Here is an 18,547-nt window from a genome sequence, read left to right as displayed (position 1 = left end):
TGTACATTTTTTTTCTCAAAAGTAAATTTGTCACAAAACAATCAATATGTACAGTTGTGTTCAAAATAATAATAGCAATCAGACATCACTAACCTGATCAATCACTGTATTTGGTAGAAATGATATTTCTACATGGCAAATAATTTACTAGCAGGTGTAGTAGAGTAATAGAAATCCAACAGACCCAACAGTCATGACATGCATGCTGCTGATTCTGTGTAATTGAATCACTAATTGAAAGGGGCATGTTCACAATAATAGCAGTGTGGAGTTCTATTAGTGAGGTCATTCATTCTTTGAAAAACAAGTGGCAATTATTGCCCTTATTTAAGGAAGGAAGGCAGCAAATGTTGTACATGCTGGTTACAGTGCATTTCTCTCTGAAATTCTAAGGAAAATGGGTCATTCCAGACATTGTTCAGAAGAACAGCGTACCTTGATTAAAAAGTTAATTGGAGAGGGGAAAACATATAAAGAAGTGCAGAAAATGATAGGCTGCTCAGCTAAAATGATTGCAAATGCTTTAAAATGGCAACCAAAACCTGAAAGACGTGGAAGAAAGCAAAAAGCTACCATTCAAATGGATAGAAGAATAGCCAAAATGGAGCAGACTCAGCCAACAATCAGCTCTAGGAAGATCAAAGAAGGTCTAAAGTTACTTGTGAGTACTGTTACAATTAGAAGACGCCTATGTGAAGCCAAGCTATCTGCAAGAAGCCCCCGCAAAGTCCCACTGTTGAAAAAAAGACGTGCTGAAGAGGTTACAATTTGCCAAAGAGCACATTTACTGGCCTAAAGAGAAATGGCGCAACATTTTGTAGACTGATGAAAGTAAGATTGTTCTTTTTGGGTCTAGTGGCCGGAGACAGTTTGTCAGACGACCCCCAAACACTGAATTCAAGCCACAGTACACTGTGAAGACCTTGAAGCATGGTTGCGCAAGTATCATGATATGGGGATGTTTCTCATACTACGGTGTTGGGCCTATTTATCGCATACCAATGATCATGGATCAGTTTGAATACATCAGAATACTTGAGGAGGTCATGCTGCCTTATGCTGAAGAGGAAATGCCCTTGAAATGGGTGTTCCAACAAGACAACGACCCCAAACACACCAGTAAATGTGCAACATCTTAGTTCCAGACCAACAAGATTGACATTATGGAGTGGCCAGCCCAATCCCCGGATCTTAACCACTTGCCTACCAGGCACTTATACCCCCTTATTTACCAGGCCAATTTTCAGCTTTCAGCGCTGCCGCACTTTGACAATTGCGCGGTCATGCAACATTGTACCCATATGAAATTTTGATCATTTTTTTCTCACAAATAGAGCTTTCTTTTGGTGGTATTTAATCGCCGCTGGGCGCTTTACTTTTTGCGCTATAAATAAAAAAATGCAAAAAATTTGAAAAAAAAAAAAGTTTCTTTGTTTCTATTATAAAATTTTTCAAACAGGTATTTTTTCTCCTTCACTGATGTGCGTTGATGAGGCAGCACTGATGGGCACTGATAGGCGGCACTGATAGGCAGTACTAATGAGGTGGCACGGATAGGCGGCACTGATAGACAGCACTAATGAGGTGTCACGGATAGGCGGCACTAATATGCAGCACTGATAGGCGGCACTGATAGATGACACTGATGATGGGTACTGATAGACGGCACTGACTGGCATCACTGCTGGGCACTGACTGGCGGCACTGACTGGCACAACCCCTGGGCACTGACTGGTGGCACTGACTGGCAGCACTGCTGGGCTGCACTGGTGGGTGGCACTGGTGGGCAGCACTGGTGGGTGGCACTGGTGGCCACAGGTGGGTGGGCACAGGTGGGTGGCACTTCTGGGCACAGGTGTGTGACACTGCAGAGTGGCACAGGTGTGTGACACTGCAGAGTGGCACAGGTGGGTGCACTGCTGGGCACAGGTGGGCGGAGCTAGTGGGCGCACTGCTGGGCATAGGTGGGCGGAACTTGCGGGTGGCACTGCTGGGCACCGATCATCAGGGCACTGATCATCAGTGCCCTGATGATCGGTGCCGATCCCCGCTGTGACAACTGCCGGTTCTCGGCAGTACTTTCCTCACGATCTGACAGCGTGAGGAAAGTGCAGCCGAGAACCGGCACTTGCATTTCCCTGTGATCAGCGTGTCATTGGACACCGCTGATCACGTGATGTGGTAAAAGGCCGATCACACGTGTCCGTAGGAAACAGCGATCACGGAGATCGCCGGGTGCATGCCCCCTGGGGCGCGCAGGAGAGCGCGTTCTGGGGGGACGTCATATGACGTCCACTCAGAACTGGCCGGCCGCAGTGCAGCCATCATTCTGCTGTCTGCGGTCGGCTACTAGTTAATCCAATAGAAAACTTGTGGGGTGACATCACAAATGCAGTTTCTGAGGCAAAACCAAGAAATAGAGAAGAACCGTGGAATGTAGTCCAATCTTCCTGGGCTGGAATACCTGTTCACAGGTGCCAGAAGTTGGTTGACTCCATGCAACACAGATGTACAGCAGTTCTCAGAAACAGTGCTTATACAACTAAATATTAATTAAGTGATTCAAAGGAAAGCAAAATCTTCAAACATTTTTCAGTTTATATAGTGAATGTTTGAGTTTGTAAAGAAGAATACAAACACTGCTATTTTTTTGAACAGTCTAATATTCACTTTTCTTCAATTTTTTTTAGAGGAACAACACAAATTTGTTATATTTTTCTTCATGTTTTGATTTGGAATAGAATGTGTAGTGTTCCCAATGCATTTGTGTGTATGGAAATAAAAGCTATTAGAAGGATTTTGAGCTTTATTCACTTTTTTCAACACACTGCTATTATTTTGAACACAACTGTACATCTGATGAAAAATTCATAAGCAAAGGCTTTTTTTCAGTGAATGGCACATGTTCAAATGACCAGTACAATCAGAAATGTAGACAGCTGCCTATATTTCAGCTTTTCCTGTAAAGGTGGAGTATGACGTGCTTGTTTGCCATGGTTAAAAGTGATGAGTGTCGACTTTGACCATGAGGGAGACTTGTTTAGGTGGCAGGATGAAGCAAGGCTTGGCACATGCAGAACTCTTGTGTATTCATGAAATGCCATGTGGCATTTACTATCGACTTAGCAGTTTGTTTCCATTATGGCAGTCAGGAGACTAGTCAGGAGTGATCGGAGAAAACATACCAAAGGAAGCAATGCATTGCTTAGAACATGGAGTGCAGAATACCAAAGACAATGGCACACAAAAGAGATGACAGGCAAAAGAGCCAGTGTTTGGGACCAAGGTACCATACAAAGCACAGGGGATCAGAGAAAATGTAGGTATGAATGTGCAGATGGTATTCCGGAAAGACATTGGGGTACAAAATGGTGAACTGAACATGATTGGGCTGTAGTGCAGTGTGAAGCTACTACAGACATTGAGGCGGGAGCTGCTGGGATAGCCAGCAGAGAATGTAGTGAGGGCTGTAAAGGGTTGCCAGAGAATTTATCGTGGAGATGAGGCTGCCAAAGAACATAAGCTGCCCATACATTTTTAGTGAATTCCTCCTACCACATAAACAAAATGGATGGAAGAATCGCCCCTACTGGAACAATTGGTAGTGAGAAACGTTTTTCAGTGTCTCCTTCCGACAGAAGTTGATCAAACAATTGCCTGTCCAGCAGGCACAGCCACACCATGATCAAAATGTGACCAGTCCTTGCTGAACCGTGCAAATTTTGGACAGTCAGTTAAACTTTGGATTTAGGGGCGATATCCCAAAACCCATGGGGGTAGGGGGGGTTACTAAATCTGGTGAGTGCAAAATCTGCACACCAACTAGTCAGTTTCAAGGTTTTATTGTCAAAGATTAATTGAACAAGCTGAAGTTAAAAGTTGATTGGCTACCATGCACAGCTGCACCAGATTCTGAGTGCACCAGTTTTCGTAAATCTCCCCCATAGACATGGATAGTGGCAAGAGAGCTGCACATCATTTTGCCTAGATAATAGAGTAAGGGCTGCAGGAGAATGTGAGGAAATGGGGCGAGGGATGTTGTTTGTAGTAAACCCTGTGCTATATGTTAAAATGTTACATTTCACAGTGGATTAAGAGAATTTACTTTCTATTTCTGTTTCATTACAGCGGAAGACTCCTTCCTGTCTGCCGTCATCAATTACACAAATAGTTCCACTGTGCACTTCAAACTGTCTCCTACCTATGTGTTATATATGACTTGCCGGTATGTATTGTCCAGTCAGTACAGACCAGACATCAGTCCTACTGAGCGAACTCACAAAGTAATTGCCATTGTGAACAAGATGGTGAGCATGATGGAAGGTGTTATACAGGTGAGCTTCTAGTATATTTTCAAGTAAAGAGTAAGAAGAAACCTTTCCTAAACTTTATTGGTAGCTCCAAATACTGAGTGCAACACAGTGGAATATTGGAAGTTTTATTATTTTAATTGTTTTTGTGTTTAATGTAAACCTTTTAGTACAAAAGCTTATTATATTGCAGCCTAACAATTCATAGATGTGATGGCTGCATTAGTTTTCTTTTACTAGGCTTTTTTTATTTTCGCCTGGTGATCAAGCCAGTAAGTCTGGTTTTTTTTTTCAACAGAACAAGCTATTTTGCAAATGTAGCAGTTGAAGGGTTGACGCAAACCATTTATCACTGACAGGGGTGCTTACATTTATTTATTTATGTAAAACCTTCATCCAAAATAAAGAACACAACTTTTGCTGTTACTGCTTAAAAGGTGTGAGCCCGCGTTTGGCTTTGCTTAGTGTATCTAAATCTGCTAGTACATCTAAGACTCCCCTCCCCCCCCAAACTGACAATGCTGCTGTCCAGAGGTGTCTATGTTGCCACACCCTCCAGAGGATAGGCACCCTAATACTAATAAAACTAATGCAGCTTCCACATACAATGACTGGTAAGCTGCAATATATTACATTTTTGGTTTAGGGTTTAATACCTCTATTATATATTCATAGGTAATATTTTCCTGAGTAACATAGTTTCCATTCAATAAATAAAACCTGAATATACAAATGTGTGGGGATATTGACATGTCTTCTGGAGAAAATCCGTGCATGGTGGAAAATATTTTGGTTGTTCCATTTAGAATGTAGTGTTGAAGAGTAGATAAGTTCTTAAAATATTAATTACCTAGTTCTGTTTCTGAACTTTTAGCTGATAAAAAAGTGTTTTATGTATTATTTACAGGTTTAAAAACCAGTTACCAGAAAATGAAATAAAATAGAGAATTCAAATTCCTATCCCTAGCTCATGGGGATGGTCACCATGTGACTGCCAGAATTACAGGCTGGACTAATTACTGTACTGTTTTTCCTCAGTGGTCTAAATAGTATTATTGCGTTTTGATTTGAATAAGTGTGTGTGTGTGTGTGTGTATGTATATACAGTTAGGTCCATATATATTTGGACACAGGCACAAATTTTGTACTTTTGGCTCTGTTTGTCACCAGAATAAATTAAAACAAAACAATCCAGATGAATTTCAAGTGCAGACTTTCAGCTTTAATTCAAGGGGTTGAACATAAATATCAAGTAGAAATTTTAGGAACTGCAACCTTTTTATATATAGTCCCTCCATTTTCAGCAGCTCAAATGTAATTGGGCAAATTAATATAATCATACATAAAATGTTAATTTTGAATATTTTGTTGAGAATCCTTTATTGGCAATGACTGCCTGAAGTCTGGATCCCATGGACATTACCAAAGACTGGGTTTCCTCCTTTCTGATGCTTTGCCAGGATCTAACTGCAGCTGTCTTCAGTTGTTCTTTGTTTGTGGGTCTTTCTGCCTTTAGTTTTGCCTTCAGCAGGTGAAATGCATGCTCAATTGGGTTGAGAGTAGGTGATTGACTCAGCCATTTCAGAATATTCAACTTTTTTTCCTTCAAAAGCTCCAGGGTTGCTTTTGCAGTGCGTTTTGGATCATTGTCCATCTGTACTGTAAAGTGCCATCCAATCAACTTTGCTTCATTTGGCTGAATCTGGGCTGACAGTAGATCTCTAAACACTGCAGAATTCATCCGGCTGCTTCTGTCAACTTATCAATAAACACCAATCACCCAGTGCCACTGAAAGCCATGTATGCCCATGCCATCACACTGCCTCCACCATGTTTTCAAGATAACTTTGTGTGCTTTGGATCATGAGCTGTTCCAAGCCTTCTCCACACTTTTTTCTTCCCATACATTAATCTTAGTTTCATTCGTCCAAAGAATGCTTTTCTAGTACTGGTCTGGCTTTTTTAGATGTTTTTTGGCAAAGTCTAATCTGGCTTTTCTATTCTTCAGGCTTATGAATGGTTTGCACCTTGTGGTGAACCCTCTGTATTTGCTCTCGTGAAGTCTTCTCTTGATTGTAGACTTTGACAATGATACACCCACCTCCTGGAGAGTGTCCTTCGCTTGTCAGGATGTTGTGAATGGGGTTTTCTTTACCATAGAGAGGATCCTGCAATCATCCACCACTGTTGTCTTCCATGAATGTCCATGCCTTTTTATGTTGCTGAGCTCACCAGTGCGTTCTTCTTTCCTCAATGTACCAAACTGTTGATTTAGCCACTCCTAATGTTGCTGCTATCTCTCTGATGGATTTGTTTAGTTTTTAAGCCTTACAATGGCCCGTTTCACTTGCATGGACAGCTCCTTGGAATGCATGTTGTAGGTTCACAGCAATACATTCCAAATGCAAATATCACACTTAGAATCAAATCCAGACCTTTTACCTGCTTAATTGATAAAGAATTAACGAAGGAGTAGCCCGCACCTGGCCATGAAACCGCTTTTGATTCAACTGTCCAATTACTTTTGGTCCCTTGAAAAGGGGGGGTGGCTATTCTTAGGAGCTGTAATTCCTAAACCCTTCCTCCACTTTGGATGTACATACCCTCAAATTAAACCTGAGAGTGTGTACTTTCAGCCCATATCCAGTATATAACTATAGCTTGAATATGTTTTGGTAAATACCTGAAAAAAATTAAAATTGTGTCTGAGTCCAAATATATAATATATATACAGTTGTGTTCAAAATAGTAGCAGTGTGTTGAAAAAAGTGAATAAAGCTCAAAATCCTTCTAATAGCTTTTATTTCCATACACACAAATGCATTGGGAACACTACACATTCTATTCCAAATCAAACTATGAAGAAAAATATATCAAATTTGTGTTGTTCCTCCAAAAAAAATTGAAGAAAAGTGAATATTAGACTGTTCAAAAAAATAGCAGTGTTTGTATTCTGCTTTACAAACTCAAACATTCACTATATAAACTGAAAAATGTTTGAAGATTTTGCTTTCCTTTGAATCACTTAATGAATATTTAGTTGTATAAGCACTGTTTCTGAGAACTGCTGTACATCTGTGTTGCATGAAGTCAACCAACTTCTGGCACCTGTGAACAGGTATTCCAGCCCAGGATGATTGGACTACATTCCACGGTTCTTCTCTATTTCTTGGTTTTGCCTCAGAAACTGCATTTTTGATGTCACCCCACAAGTTTTCTATTGGATTAGGATTCGGGGATTGGGCTGGCCACTCCATAATGTCAATCTTGTTGGTCTGGAACCAAGATGTTGCACGTTTTACTGGTGTGTTTGGGGTCGTTGTCTTGTTGGAACACCGATTTCAAGGGCATTTCCTCTTCAGCATAAGGCAGCATGACCTCCTCAAGTATTCTGATGTATTCAAACTGATCCATGATCCCTGGTATGCGATAAATAGGCCCAACACCGTAGTATGAGAAACATCCCCATATCATGATGCTTGCGCAAACATGCTTCACTGTCTTCACAGTGTACTGTGGCTTGAATTCAGTGTTTGGGGGTCGTCTGACAAACTGTCTCCGGCCACTAGACCCAAAAAGAACAATCTTACTTTCATCAGTCCACAAAATGTTGCACCATTTCTCTTTAGGCCAGTCAATGTGCTCTTTGGCAAATTGTAACCTCTTCAGCATATGTCTTTTTTTTCAACAGTGGGACTTTGCGGGGGCTTATTGCAGATAGCTTGGCTTCACATTGGCATCTTCTAATTGTAACAGTACTCATAGGTAACTTTAGACCTTCTTTGATTTTCCTGGAGCTGATTGTTGGCTGAGTCCTTGCCATTTTGGCTATTCTTCTATCCATTCGAATGGTACTTTTTCGCTTTCTTCCACGTCTTTCAGGTTTTGGTTGCCATTTTAAAGCATTTGCGATCATTTTAGCTGAGCAGCCTATCATTTTCTGCACTTCTTTATGTTTTTCCCTCTCCAATCAACTTTTTAATCAAGGTACGCTGTTCTTCTGAACAATGTCTGTAACGACCCATTTTCCTTAGAATTTCAGAGAGAAATGCACTGTAACCAGCATGTACAACATTTGCTGCCTTCCTTCCTTAAATAAGGGCAATAATTGCCACCTGTTTTTCAAAGAATGAATGACCTCACTAATAGAACTCCACACTGCTATTATTTTGAACATGCCCCTTTCAATTAGTGATTCAATTACACAGAATCAGCAGCATGCATGTCATGACTGTTGGGTCTGTTGGATTTCTATTACTCTACTACACCTGCTAGTAAATTATTTGCCATGTAGAAATATCATTTCTACCAAAAACAGTGAATGATCAGGTTAGTGATGTCTGACTGCTATTATTTTGAACACAACTGTATCTGTGTGTGTATATATATATGTATGTATATATATATATATATATATATATATGTGTATGTATATGTGTATATATAAAATCTGGTAAAATAAGTATTGAACATGTCACCATTTTTCTCAGTAACCTTATTTTTAAAGGTGCTATTGACTTGACATTTTCACCACATTGGTAACAACCCATGCAATCCACACATATAAAAAGAACAAAACAAATACGTTCAGAAATTAAGTTATGTGTAATAAAATGGAATGACACAGGGAAAAAGTATTGAACACACTAACTGAAATACAAAAATCTTTTTGAGTAGTGACAGCTTCAAGACGCCTCCTGTATGGAGAAACTAGTCGCATGTATTGCTCAGGTGTGATTTTGGTTCATTCTTCCACACAAACGGTCTTTAAATCTTAAAGAAAAATGTGGTGTGCTAACTCCCGTTAAATTAAAAAAAATGTAAACCAATAATGCAATCATCAATCAAATAGAAATAAAAATAGTCCAATCCAATATGCAAATAAGTCCTAATATTGCAATTTCATCGCAGATTCCACACTGTGCTTGTTTTATGGATCCACTTATTTTAAGTGAGAGTACACTTGGGGAGTGAGTGCAGCAATCTTTTCTTTTTTAGTATTTTTATGGTGTAGCAGCACACGAGTTTATTATTGTATTTTCACTTTTTAGTTTTTAATTCTTGAAGGTTCTCTGGGCTTCTTCTGTGAACTCTGATCTTTTGTTCTTTTCATAGATTTTCTATTGGATTCAAGTCAGGTGATTAGCTTGGCCATTTTAGCAGCTTTATTTTCTTTCTTTGAAACCAATTGACAGTTTCCTTGGCTTTGTGTTTGGGATCATTGTCTTGCTGAAATGCCCATCCTTGTTTCATCTTCACCATTCTGGTAGATGGCCGCAGATCTTTATCAAGAATGTCTTGGTACATTTTTACATTCATCCTTCCTTCAATGATATGAAGTTTGCCAGTACAATATGCTGAAAACAGCCCCACCCCATGATGTTCCCACATCCAAACTTCACTGATGGTATGGTGTTTTTGGGGTGATGTGCAGTGCCATTTGACCTTCAAACATGGTGTGTATTATGGCATCCAAAGAGTTCAGTTTTGGTCTCATCTGACCAGACTATATTCTCCCAGTATTTCACAGGCTTGTCTAAATGTTGTACAGCAAAATTAGTTTAAAGGTCTTGAGAGAACTCTTTGCTTTTACCCATCACGAGATGACACCTTGGTAATGAGAAGCCTTTTTAACCACTTGCCTACAGGGCACTTATACCCCCTTCCTGTTCAGGCCAGTTTTCAGCTTTCAGTGCTGTCGCACTTTGAATGACAATTCTGCGGTCATGCAATACTGTACCCATATGAAATTTTTATAATTTTTTTGAGACAGAGCTTTCTTTTGGTGGTATTTAATCACCGCTGGATTTTTTACTTTTTGCAAAAAAACCAAAAACAACTGAAAAGTTTGAAAAAAAACAACAAATTTTTTCTTAGTTTTTGTTGTAAAATTTTGTAAATAAGTGATTTTTCTCCTTCACTGATGTGCGCTTATGAGGCTGCACTGATGGGCACTGATAGGTGGCACTGATGGACACTGATGAGGATGCACTAGTAGGTGGCACTGATGGGCATTGACAGACATCACTGATGGGCACTGAAAGGCAGCACTCATATTTGGCACTGATAGGTGGCACTGATGGGCGACATCAACTGGCACTGTTAGGTGGCACTGACTGGCACTGATAGGTGACACTGAAAGGCAGCTCAGATGGGCACTGATATGTGGCATTGATGTGCACTGGTAGGTACTGATATGTGGCATTGATGAGGCACTGATGGGCCCTAGCAGGTGGCATTGATGAGCACTGACAGCTGGCATTGATGGGCACTGACAGGTGGCACTGCTGAGGCTACACTGATCATCAGGGCATACTGATCATCAGTGCCCTGATGATCAGTGTACATGTCCTCTCTGTGGAATGCCAATTACCAGCTCTCTCGTCTTGAGCTGTAAGCGTGACAGCTCGTGAGGAGAGAAATGCCGATAACCGGCATTTCCCTATTTACATGCGGTCAGCTGTGATTGGACACAGCTGATCACATGACCGAGCCGACATCTTCGGCTCTTTCCGTTGATCGGTGATCCGCTGTGCCTGAGGGACACAGTGCACCACCGATCGCTACGCTCCCGGAGCCTCCCAGAAGGAGAGAACCGCCTTGCGCCTTTTATGGCAGGCGGGAGGCGGTTAAAGGCCATCAGTTTTCTAGATACCTTAATCCAATCATCATGGAATGTGTAGCTGTTGATCTTCTAAGTATAGGGTGGGAGGTGTGAAATTTGTGGTATCACCTTATTCTAGCTACATAGCGGTCAGTTAACTAAAAGATAAATACTGCATGAATTTTTTGAGTTAAAATCACTTGTGGTATTTATCTCAAAAGTAGTCAATTCACAAAAAAAGTGTTATTAAAATGCGTAAAATATTTGTTTTGCAATAGTTAGTGCTTTTTTTTTTTGCACATTATTTTTGGCGGGTTTTTTTCGCTTTTTTATTTTTGCAGGCTAACACTGCACCAGAAGGCACATAGCAATATTGTGAAACTAGAAAAACATTTTAGTGTGTTTTTATTCACAAAACAATCTCCCTCTGACAAAATGTTACAATTTTTTTTTTCATTCCCGAACTCAGAACATTTTCACACTGATACATTGTATACTTTTCACTTCCTTGAATTGCTATTTTGTACATTTATAAAATAAATGACTTTAATGATTTATCTCATGTTTTATCTCACTATTTTAACAAATGTGTGATATTTATCTCCTATTCGATATTTTACTTTGATGAATTGACTTTTATTATATCACATGCAATATTTTTGAAAAGTTTGGCACGTGACTTTCATACCACATGCGATAACGTTTACTGAATTAACCCCATAATCACACCCTTGATATCAGCAGTTTTGGATAGATGCTAATTTCATGATTTATAAAGCTGAAGGTGTAAACTGTCAAATTGCCTTGAAGGTGATGTTAACCTCTTGGCGCCGAGCACACACAAATATGCAGCCCCTCGATGGCTGGGCTTTGGCGCTGAAGGGCCACATATTTGCTTACCCATTGTAAACAGAAGATATGGCGAGATCACACACCCTGTACCCTCCTGGCGCCTCACGGAAAGATCCTAATTGCTACTTGCGGTCGGAAGCTTTCTGATCATGTGACTACCTTGACAGCCAATCATGGCAGTCACGTTACCCTAAACCCTGCACCGCCTCCCGACGTCACAAACCCCTTAAAGTGCCGGGAGGTGCCAGCGCAAAGGAGTCAAAATATAATTATATGTGAAAGACAGATGGCCATTTTTCACACCTCTTGTGAACAGTTTTTCCTCACTGTCCTCGAAAGACTGTTAAGTTTTGACCTGTAGAATTTGCCCTCCTATGTTTTGCCATCCATTTGTTGAGTGGGCGTTTAGCCCAGCCAATGCACAGGTCTTTGCATTCCTAACTACACTGCACTCCATATATCAAGTCACTTTGCTTTTGTTTGAGTGTTTGGCTCTTTAGGAGGTACAAGCTTCTGTAATGCTGGGCTTTAGGGCCACAGAAATGTGATGTTGGTTAAAGGTTTTTTTTTTTTTGTTTTTTTTTCAAATAACAATCAAGTCTATACTTACCTACTCTGTGCAGTGGTTTTGCACAGAGCAGCCTGTATCCTCCTCTTTTCGGGTCTCGGGTGCCCCCACAGCAAGCAGCTTGTCCATTTACACGTGAAGCTGCGGCTTGGCCCGCCCCTATCTCTCCTCATTGACTGAATGGATGTGATTGACAGCTTGCTGTCTCAGCCAATGAGGAGTCAGAGACCCAGGACAGCCGAGCCTGTTATTCACGACGCTGGATTGCGATAAGGCTCAGGTAGGTATTGAGGGGGCTGGGGGAGCAGCTTCACACAGGTTTTTTGCCTTCATGCATAAAATGCAAGAAGGTAAAAAAAACCTTCAGCCTTTACAACCACTTTAAATATCCTTCTGCATTTTTCCAAAGCTCCAGCTACATGCAGAATGACTATATATATTGTGTGTGCTACTTCTCTTCCTGTGTTGGATAGTCCATTGTTTTTACCTTACCTTGTGGATGTTATAATGAAAGCCCAGTCTGGGTAGCCACAAAACAATTAGAGCACTCCTGAGATGTCTTTGTTCTTTGTTTTTAAACTCTGTGTTATCATCTCAACCGGATGTTGCAGAGTCCTTTTTATATTCCCTCGTTTTTGGGTCATGGGAGTCAAAAAGCAGTTAATGGTCTGTGTGGGAGGGTTTTCCGTAGATCTCAATGTCCAAGTCCCTCATTAATGTAACACACAGTTCAAAATGGGCAAATTGTGTTTTTGATGTTCTAAATTTGACCCACATATTGGCCTCGTACCTGAACAAGTGACTTGCTGTTATTTCCCTGAAAAGATCAAGGTTCTCTTTTCCACCTGCTGGTATAGGTTAGCTGTAGTGAGAAATTCAAGTGATCCCATAACATAGCCATGTTTCTGTCTGTAGAAATTATTAATGTGCTTGACATGTTGAGACAAAGGGCCAGCAAGGAACATAGTTGGTCTCTCTTGAGTTTTCTTTGACTGTCAAGAGTCTTATCCCATTTCAGATTTTTCCTTACAGGCTGAATGGCCTCTGCAGTAGGTATATAAGTGAAAAGGGATGTAACATTATAGGACACTATTGTCTTTTCTGGCTCTAACTTCTGTCCACATACAAATAACAATTCAAACCTTCAGCAAACCTATGAATTTAACATGCAGACTTTCTGACACCAAGGATGGGATTATATAACTAGAACCTGGTGGTTTTGCAATGTTCACACCTCTCATCCTAATTGACAATCAACATCTACACATTCAGTGATGACTGGATTCAGGTGTCTGTGTTACCTGTGCTATAAAGTCTGAATTCTCTCCTGACACTAATTGGAACTAAACTGCCTAACACGAATAGATGCCTTCAGCATCTTACCCACTGAATACTAAAATTTTACTTTTTAATTTTTATAATATTTTTTTAAAGTGTAATAAATGTTCTCCATATATCATTTTGTTGGTATTCTATAAAAATCATAAAATGTACTTTGACTGTATATTTGCACAATGCATTTTCACAGAAGAACTGTATACCCCTGCCACTAACAGTGCAAAACATAAATGGTTTTTGGGTGGCATGTTATGATTTTTGGGTTGAAAGTCTGTATTCAAAGTTTTGAATATTTGGTACAGATGTATAATATTTTTCTCAAACTCCATAAACAGAAACGTGCCTTTTATTTATGCCTGCTGCGCTAATAAAGATTGCAAACTAAACATGTGAAAAAAAATAAATGGTGCCTCATATAGTGAATAGGATGAATTGCAACTTTGCCAGACATACAACAGCAAATAGTGACCAAAGACACATATCTGGCATTAAGGCTGAACAGGGGAAGGATGGGAGAGGGAAAAGGGTCAAGATGAAGGAAAATGGGGGGGGGGGGGGGGAGCATTCTGAGAAACTGAGATGTTTAAAATCACCTAATATAGAAAGAAAAAAAATGTTTCAATAAAAAGTTATTGGGAGTTCAGAGCTCAGGACGTGGCTGAGTCACATCCACGTGGTGCCGACTTTCTTGGCATCGGGACTATCCACCGCTACCATTGTTTCAATTGCCATTATCTGGGCCCATTTCGGTTGACTGGGAGGACAGGAGAATTTCCAGTGTCCTGAGGTAGCAGTTCGAGCTGCCATTAGGCAATGCCGCAGGGTGCCCTTTTTTTCCTTTAAGATGGACCCGGGGATCATTGACAGGAGAGCCACTGTCAGAAGTATAACCGAAATACACATAGAGTTATAACTAGTAAACATTTCTTTGTCAAAAGGGGAAGATTAAATGGCAACCCTACCAAATTCCTAACAGGGGCCCACCTCTTCCCTACACCTCCAACATTAACTGAAAGAGGGGTACATACAGTGGAGGTCTTCAGGGGTCCAGTACCGTAGGGACAATATTTTGTAGTCCCTTTTCTTGGAAACAGGAGGACATGAATAGCTTGTGGGTTAAAATGGAACATTTATTCCAATCCTCTGGGGAACAAGCGGTCTGTAGATATGACTCCCATTTCAATGTGAATGGAAATTTTTTCTGTGAAGTCCTCTCTCAATATCCTGTACAGTTGAGGCAGAGAAGAAGTTGAACTGAAAAAGGAAGGGAGGATAGGGGTGGGTGTATAGATCAGGATATCTAGGGCAGAACCCACAGATCTATAGGGGAAAGTGCTTGTTTCAGCTGCATCACTCTCTTATATACACTGCCATAGAGCCAATCTGATAACATAGCTATAATAGCTGCTTTGTATAGATAATGAAGTCCTGTAAATCCGGCCTACGGCCACCTTTGGCTTAGTAAGGACTGCAGATTTTAGGCGAAAGCGATGAGGTCCCCAAATGAATAACAATTTGAGATCATAACTGAGGAAAGAAACCTTTCAGGTGGATAAAAAGGATGTAAGTAGTAAAAGTGTAAAGAAATTGGGGGATGATACCAATTTTTAATGGTTTATTGCAGGCAAACCCATGAAGTACGAATAGAGTTCAACTGCATTCCACTTTTGAGACCTCCAATAGTAGTCTCTAATTTTATGATTTTTTTAATTGATGGAAACTGTGCAGTAATAGAGAGAGGAGGAGTGCAGTAGAAAGAGGTGGTGTAGAGATTTCTAGCAGTGTTTAAACAAGAGTTAAAGCAGTATTAAACCTTAAACCAAAAATGTGATATATTGCAGCTTACTGATCATTAGATGTAGTGGCTGCATCAGTTTTCTTTTTTAGGCTTTTTTCCCCTATAGTTTTACCTGGTGATCTGGCCAATAACACACTTCCTGTATTAGAGTGCCCCCACTCTGAATCAAGGAGAACAGGGGCACCTTTGGACAGCAGCATTGTCAGTCTTGGCGGAGAGGGAAGTGTTAGAAGTACCAGCAGATTTGATACACTAACAAATTGAAGCCAAACCCAGCTCACACTGCAAGTACATAAGCCGTTAAAGCAACAGGTTTTTTTGTATTTTGATATATATACGTTTTACGTTAATAAATTAAAGCTGATCATTGTAAGCACCCCTGTTAGTGGTAAATGGTTTGTCTCAACACTAACTGCTACATTTACAGGTGAGCTTGTTCTGTTGAAAATTAATACTTACTCGCTGGATCACCAAATAAAAATAAAGAAAGCCTAAAATAGAAAATAGTTGTCACATCTAAGAATTGTTAAGCTGCAATATAATAAGTGCTTTTTGGTTTAATACTGCTATAAAGTTTAAAATTAATGGAAGAACTAAGTAAGAGAAAAAGTTGAAGAACAATTAAGTAAAGTATAGGGAGGGCAGAACAATAAGATATAAATTTATCCCTTTCCACCCATTCCTGGCATCCCTTTAACAGAGTCTTTACGCCCATGGGGCAGGAAGAGCTGGCCCATTGCTTGACCATTGTGATTGGCTGTCACAGTAGTCATGTGATCGGGAGCTGGTCCCACAAGCTCCCAATTAGTACTAGAGCCCGTGACCTGTGAGTGCACTCTCAGTACAGAAATCTCTGCTGCTGCCCCAGCTGCTTGCTTCGGGCACACTCTCAAGCCGGACTGTGCGTGTCCAGTGGTGTATTTTTTTTATGTGCTGCCCCAGGCAACACAAAAATCCCCCCTCCAATGAGAGAGAGATGTTGTAAGATTGTTACCCTAACGTTGCCGTCCTAGAGTAGGATGAGCTGCTCCAGCATCCACTCCTCCAGCTGCAGCCCCTTCTGAAACTCCTTGTTGTCATTGGAGCTGTGCTGTGCCCTGATGTCTTCTCCCTGGCTCCTTGGTGGTCTCTGGCAAGCAAACGTAGGTGGGAGGTGGGGTGGGGGCTGAAGCATGGAGCGGCCATGGGGGACAAAAAATCACCGATCACCCAGGGGAAGAGGAGTGGAGGACAAGTGACTGCTGGGTGGACAAAGGCAGGCAGTTGTCAGAGGAAGTGTAAGTAAAGGAGCAGGGAGAGATCAGCAGATGGAGCAGACACTTGTGTGCTGGAGTTCCTGCATAATAATTCTATAACCGTGTGTGAGCTCTCCTTGCTCCCTGCCATGGACAGCTGTCTCCTATTAGATGATCACCCCTTCTATCCTCTCGCCTGCCTGCCCTGTCTCCCTCCAGGTGAACATTCTGCTCTCCCCGGCGCCCTGGCGCCAACCCTGGTCACCTGCCCCTCTAAAAAATGCCGCCAAAGGCAAACCCTTTGTTTGCCTCGTGATAAATACGCCCCTGTGCGCGTCCATTGACACAGAGTGCAGCTCAGTGGCTCAGCCCCCTCCTCACAGGATTTGAATGATAGCAGCTGGAGCCATTGGCTATCAGCAAAGCATGTGAGACCAGAAAAAAGGGAGAAGAGCTGCTGAAGACGGGACAGAGCTGGATTGAGAGAAGCTGTTCAAGTGAGGGTGCTGAGGGGAGCTGCTATTGAATGTTTTTTTACTTTAATGCAGAGAATGCATTAAGGTAAAATTAACTTTTTATCCTAAGAACCACTTTAAACTTCAGTTTTCATTTGGTAAGGTGCTGAATGCATCAATAGATGATAAATGGTTCTATGTTCATCTCCCACAAAGGTACAATTGAGGATTAACTTGAGTATTATAAACATATTTGCATCATTGGAACTGAAGAAGTGGCTTGCAGAAGCTATGAAACCTCTTCAATGTTACAAAAAAGTCCAGTTGAATGTTACGAACTACTACTAGCTATATTTTTACTTTTGTGTCTTTTGGGAACTACTCTTCTTTTAGTCATTTTTATTTAATTAAATATAGACTGAATTTACTTACCACTAGCTTCCTTTTAGCAGTTTAATGTGCATAGTCTAGGTCCAAGTTTACTTTTAAAATGTCAAAACTATTGTGATAGTAGGTGCTTGGCATTTTTTTTTTCTTCGTTTCAAATCTGTTATCTGAAAAGCTCAGAATAGATGCTTCCAGAATTTAAGCTGCATGATGATGATTATTATACAGGATTTATATAGCACCAACAGTTTTCTCAGCGCTTTACAATATATAGGGAGACAATACAGCAACAATACAGTTCAATACAAGAGGATTAGGAGGGCCCTGCTCCTTGGAGTTTACAATCTCGAAGAGGGAGGGGCTGGTGGTACAAAAGGTAATAACTGTGGGGGATGAACTGATAGAAGGAATAGAAGATTCCCTTATTAGCTGAAGGCAGGATAGGCTTCCCTGAAGAGAGGGGTTTTCAGAGATCGCCTAAAAGTGGGCAGAGTAGGCGATAGTCTGATAGATTGGGGTAGAGAGTTCTAGAGGATGGGGGAGGCTCTAGAAAAGTCCTGGAGACTAGCATGGAAGGAGGAGATAAGGGAGCTAGAGAGCAGGTAGTTGTGGCTGAGTGGAGAGGACAGTTTGGGTATATTTGGAGACAAGATTGGTGATGTAATTTGGGGCAGAGTTATAAATGGCTTTATAGGTTATTAATTTTTTGAGTTTTATTCGTTGGGCAATGGGAAGCCAGTGGAGGGATTGGCAGAGAGGGATGGCAGATATGGAACGGTTAGTAAGGTGGATGAGTCTGGCAGCAGCATTCATGATAGACTGAAGAGGGGATAGCCTGCGATGAGTTAGGCCAATGAGGAGGGAGTTACAATAGTCAAGGCGAGAGATAACCAGGGAGTGAATAAGTTGCTTAGTAGTTACAGAGGCTAAGAATGGGTGTATCTTGGAGATGTTGCCAAGGTGAAGTCTACAAGCTTTGGACAGTGATTGGATTTGGGGC

At 41.0% G+C, this 18,547-nt stretch overlaps 1 protein-coding gene across 23 annotated transcripts in view; it reads left to right on the top strand.

Annotated features, from left to right (window-relative positions):
* Positions 1–18,547, top strand: part of AFDN (afadin, adherens junction formation factor) — a 314,907-nt gene that overhangs the window by 150,857 nt on the left and 145,503 nt on the right. For all 23 annotated transcript variants that reach the window (XR_016311500.1, XM_089668566.1, XM_089668562.1 and 20 more), the window contains one exon: positions 4,129–4,334. Coding sequence is in view for 22 of the 23 variants with exons in the window: in XM_089668566.1 (XP_089524692.1) it covers positions 4,129–4,334 (206 nt within the window). In the remaining variant the exon portion in view is untranslated. The remainder of the gene's footprint in view (positions 1–4,128; positions 4,335–18,547) is intronic.

This window comes from Staurois parvus, unplaced genomic scaffold (genome assembly GCF_062004578.1).
Source record: "Staurois parvus isolate SC_StPar_1 unplaced genomic scaffold, SC_StPar_1.0 ptg000059l, whole genome shotgun sequence".
Taxonomy (NCBI): domain Eukaryota; kingdom Metazoa; phylum Chordata; class Amphibia; order Anura; family Ranidae; genus Staurois; species Staurois parvus.
Note: the sequence above shows the minus strand (reverse complement) of the source record. Positions and strands in the feature narration are given on the sequence as shown.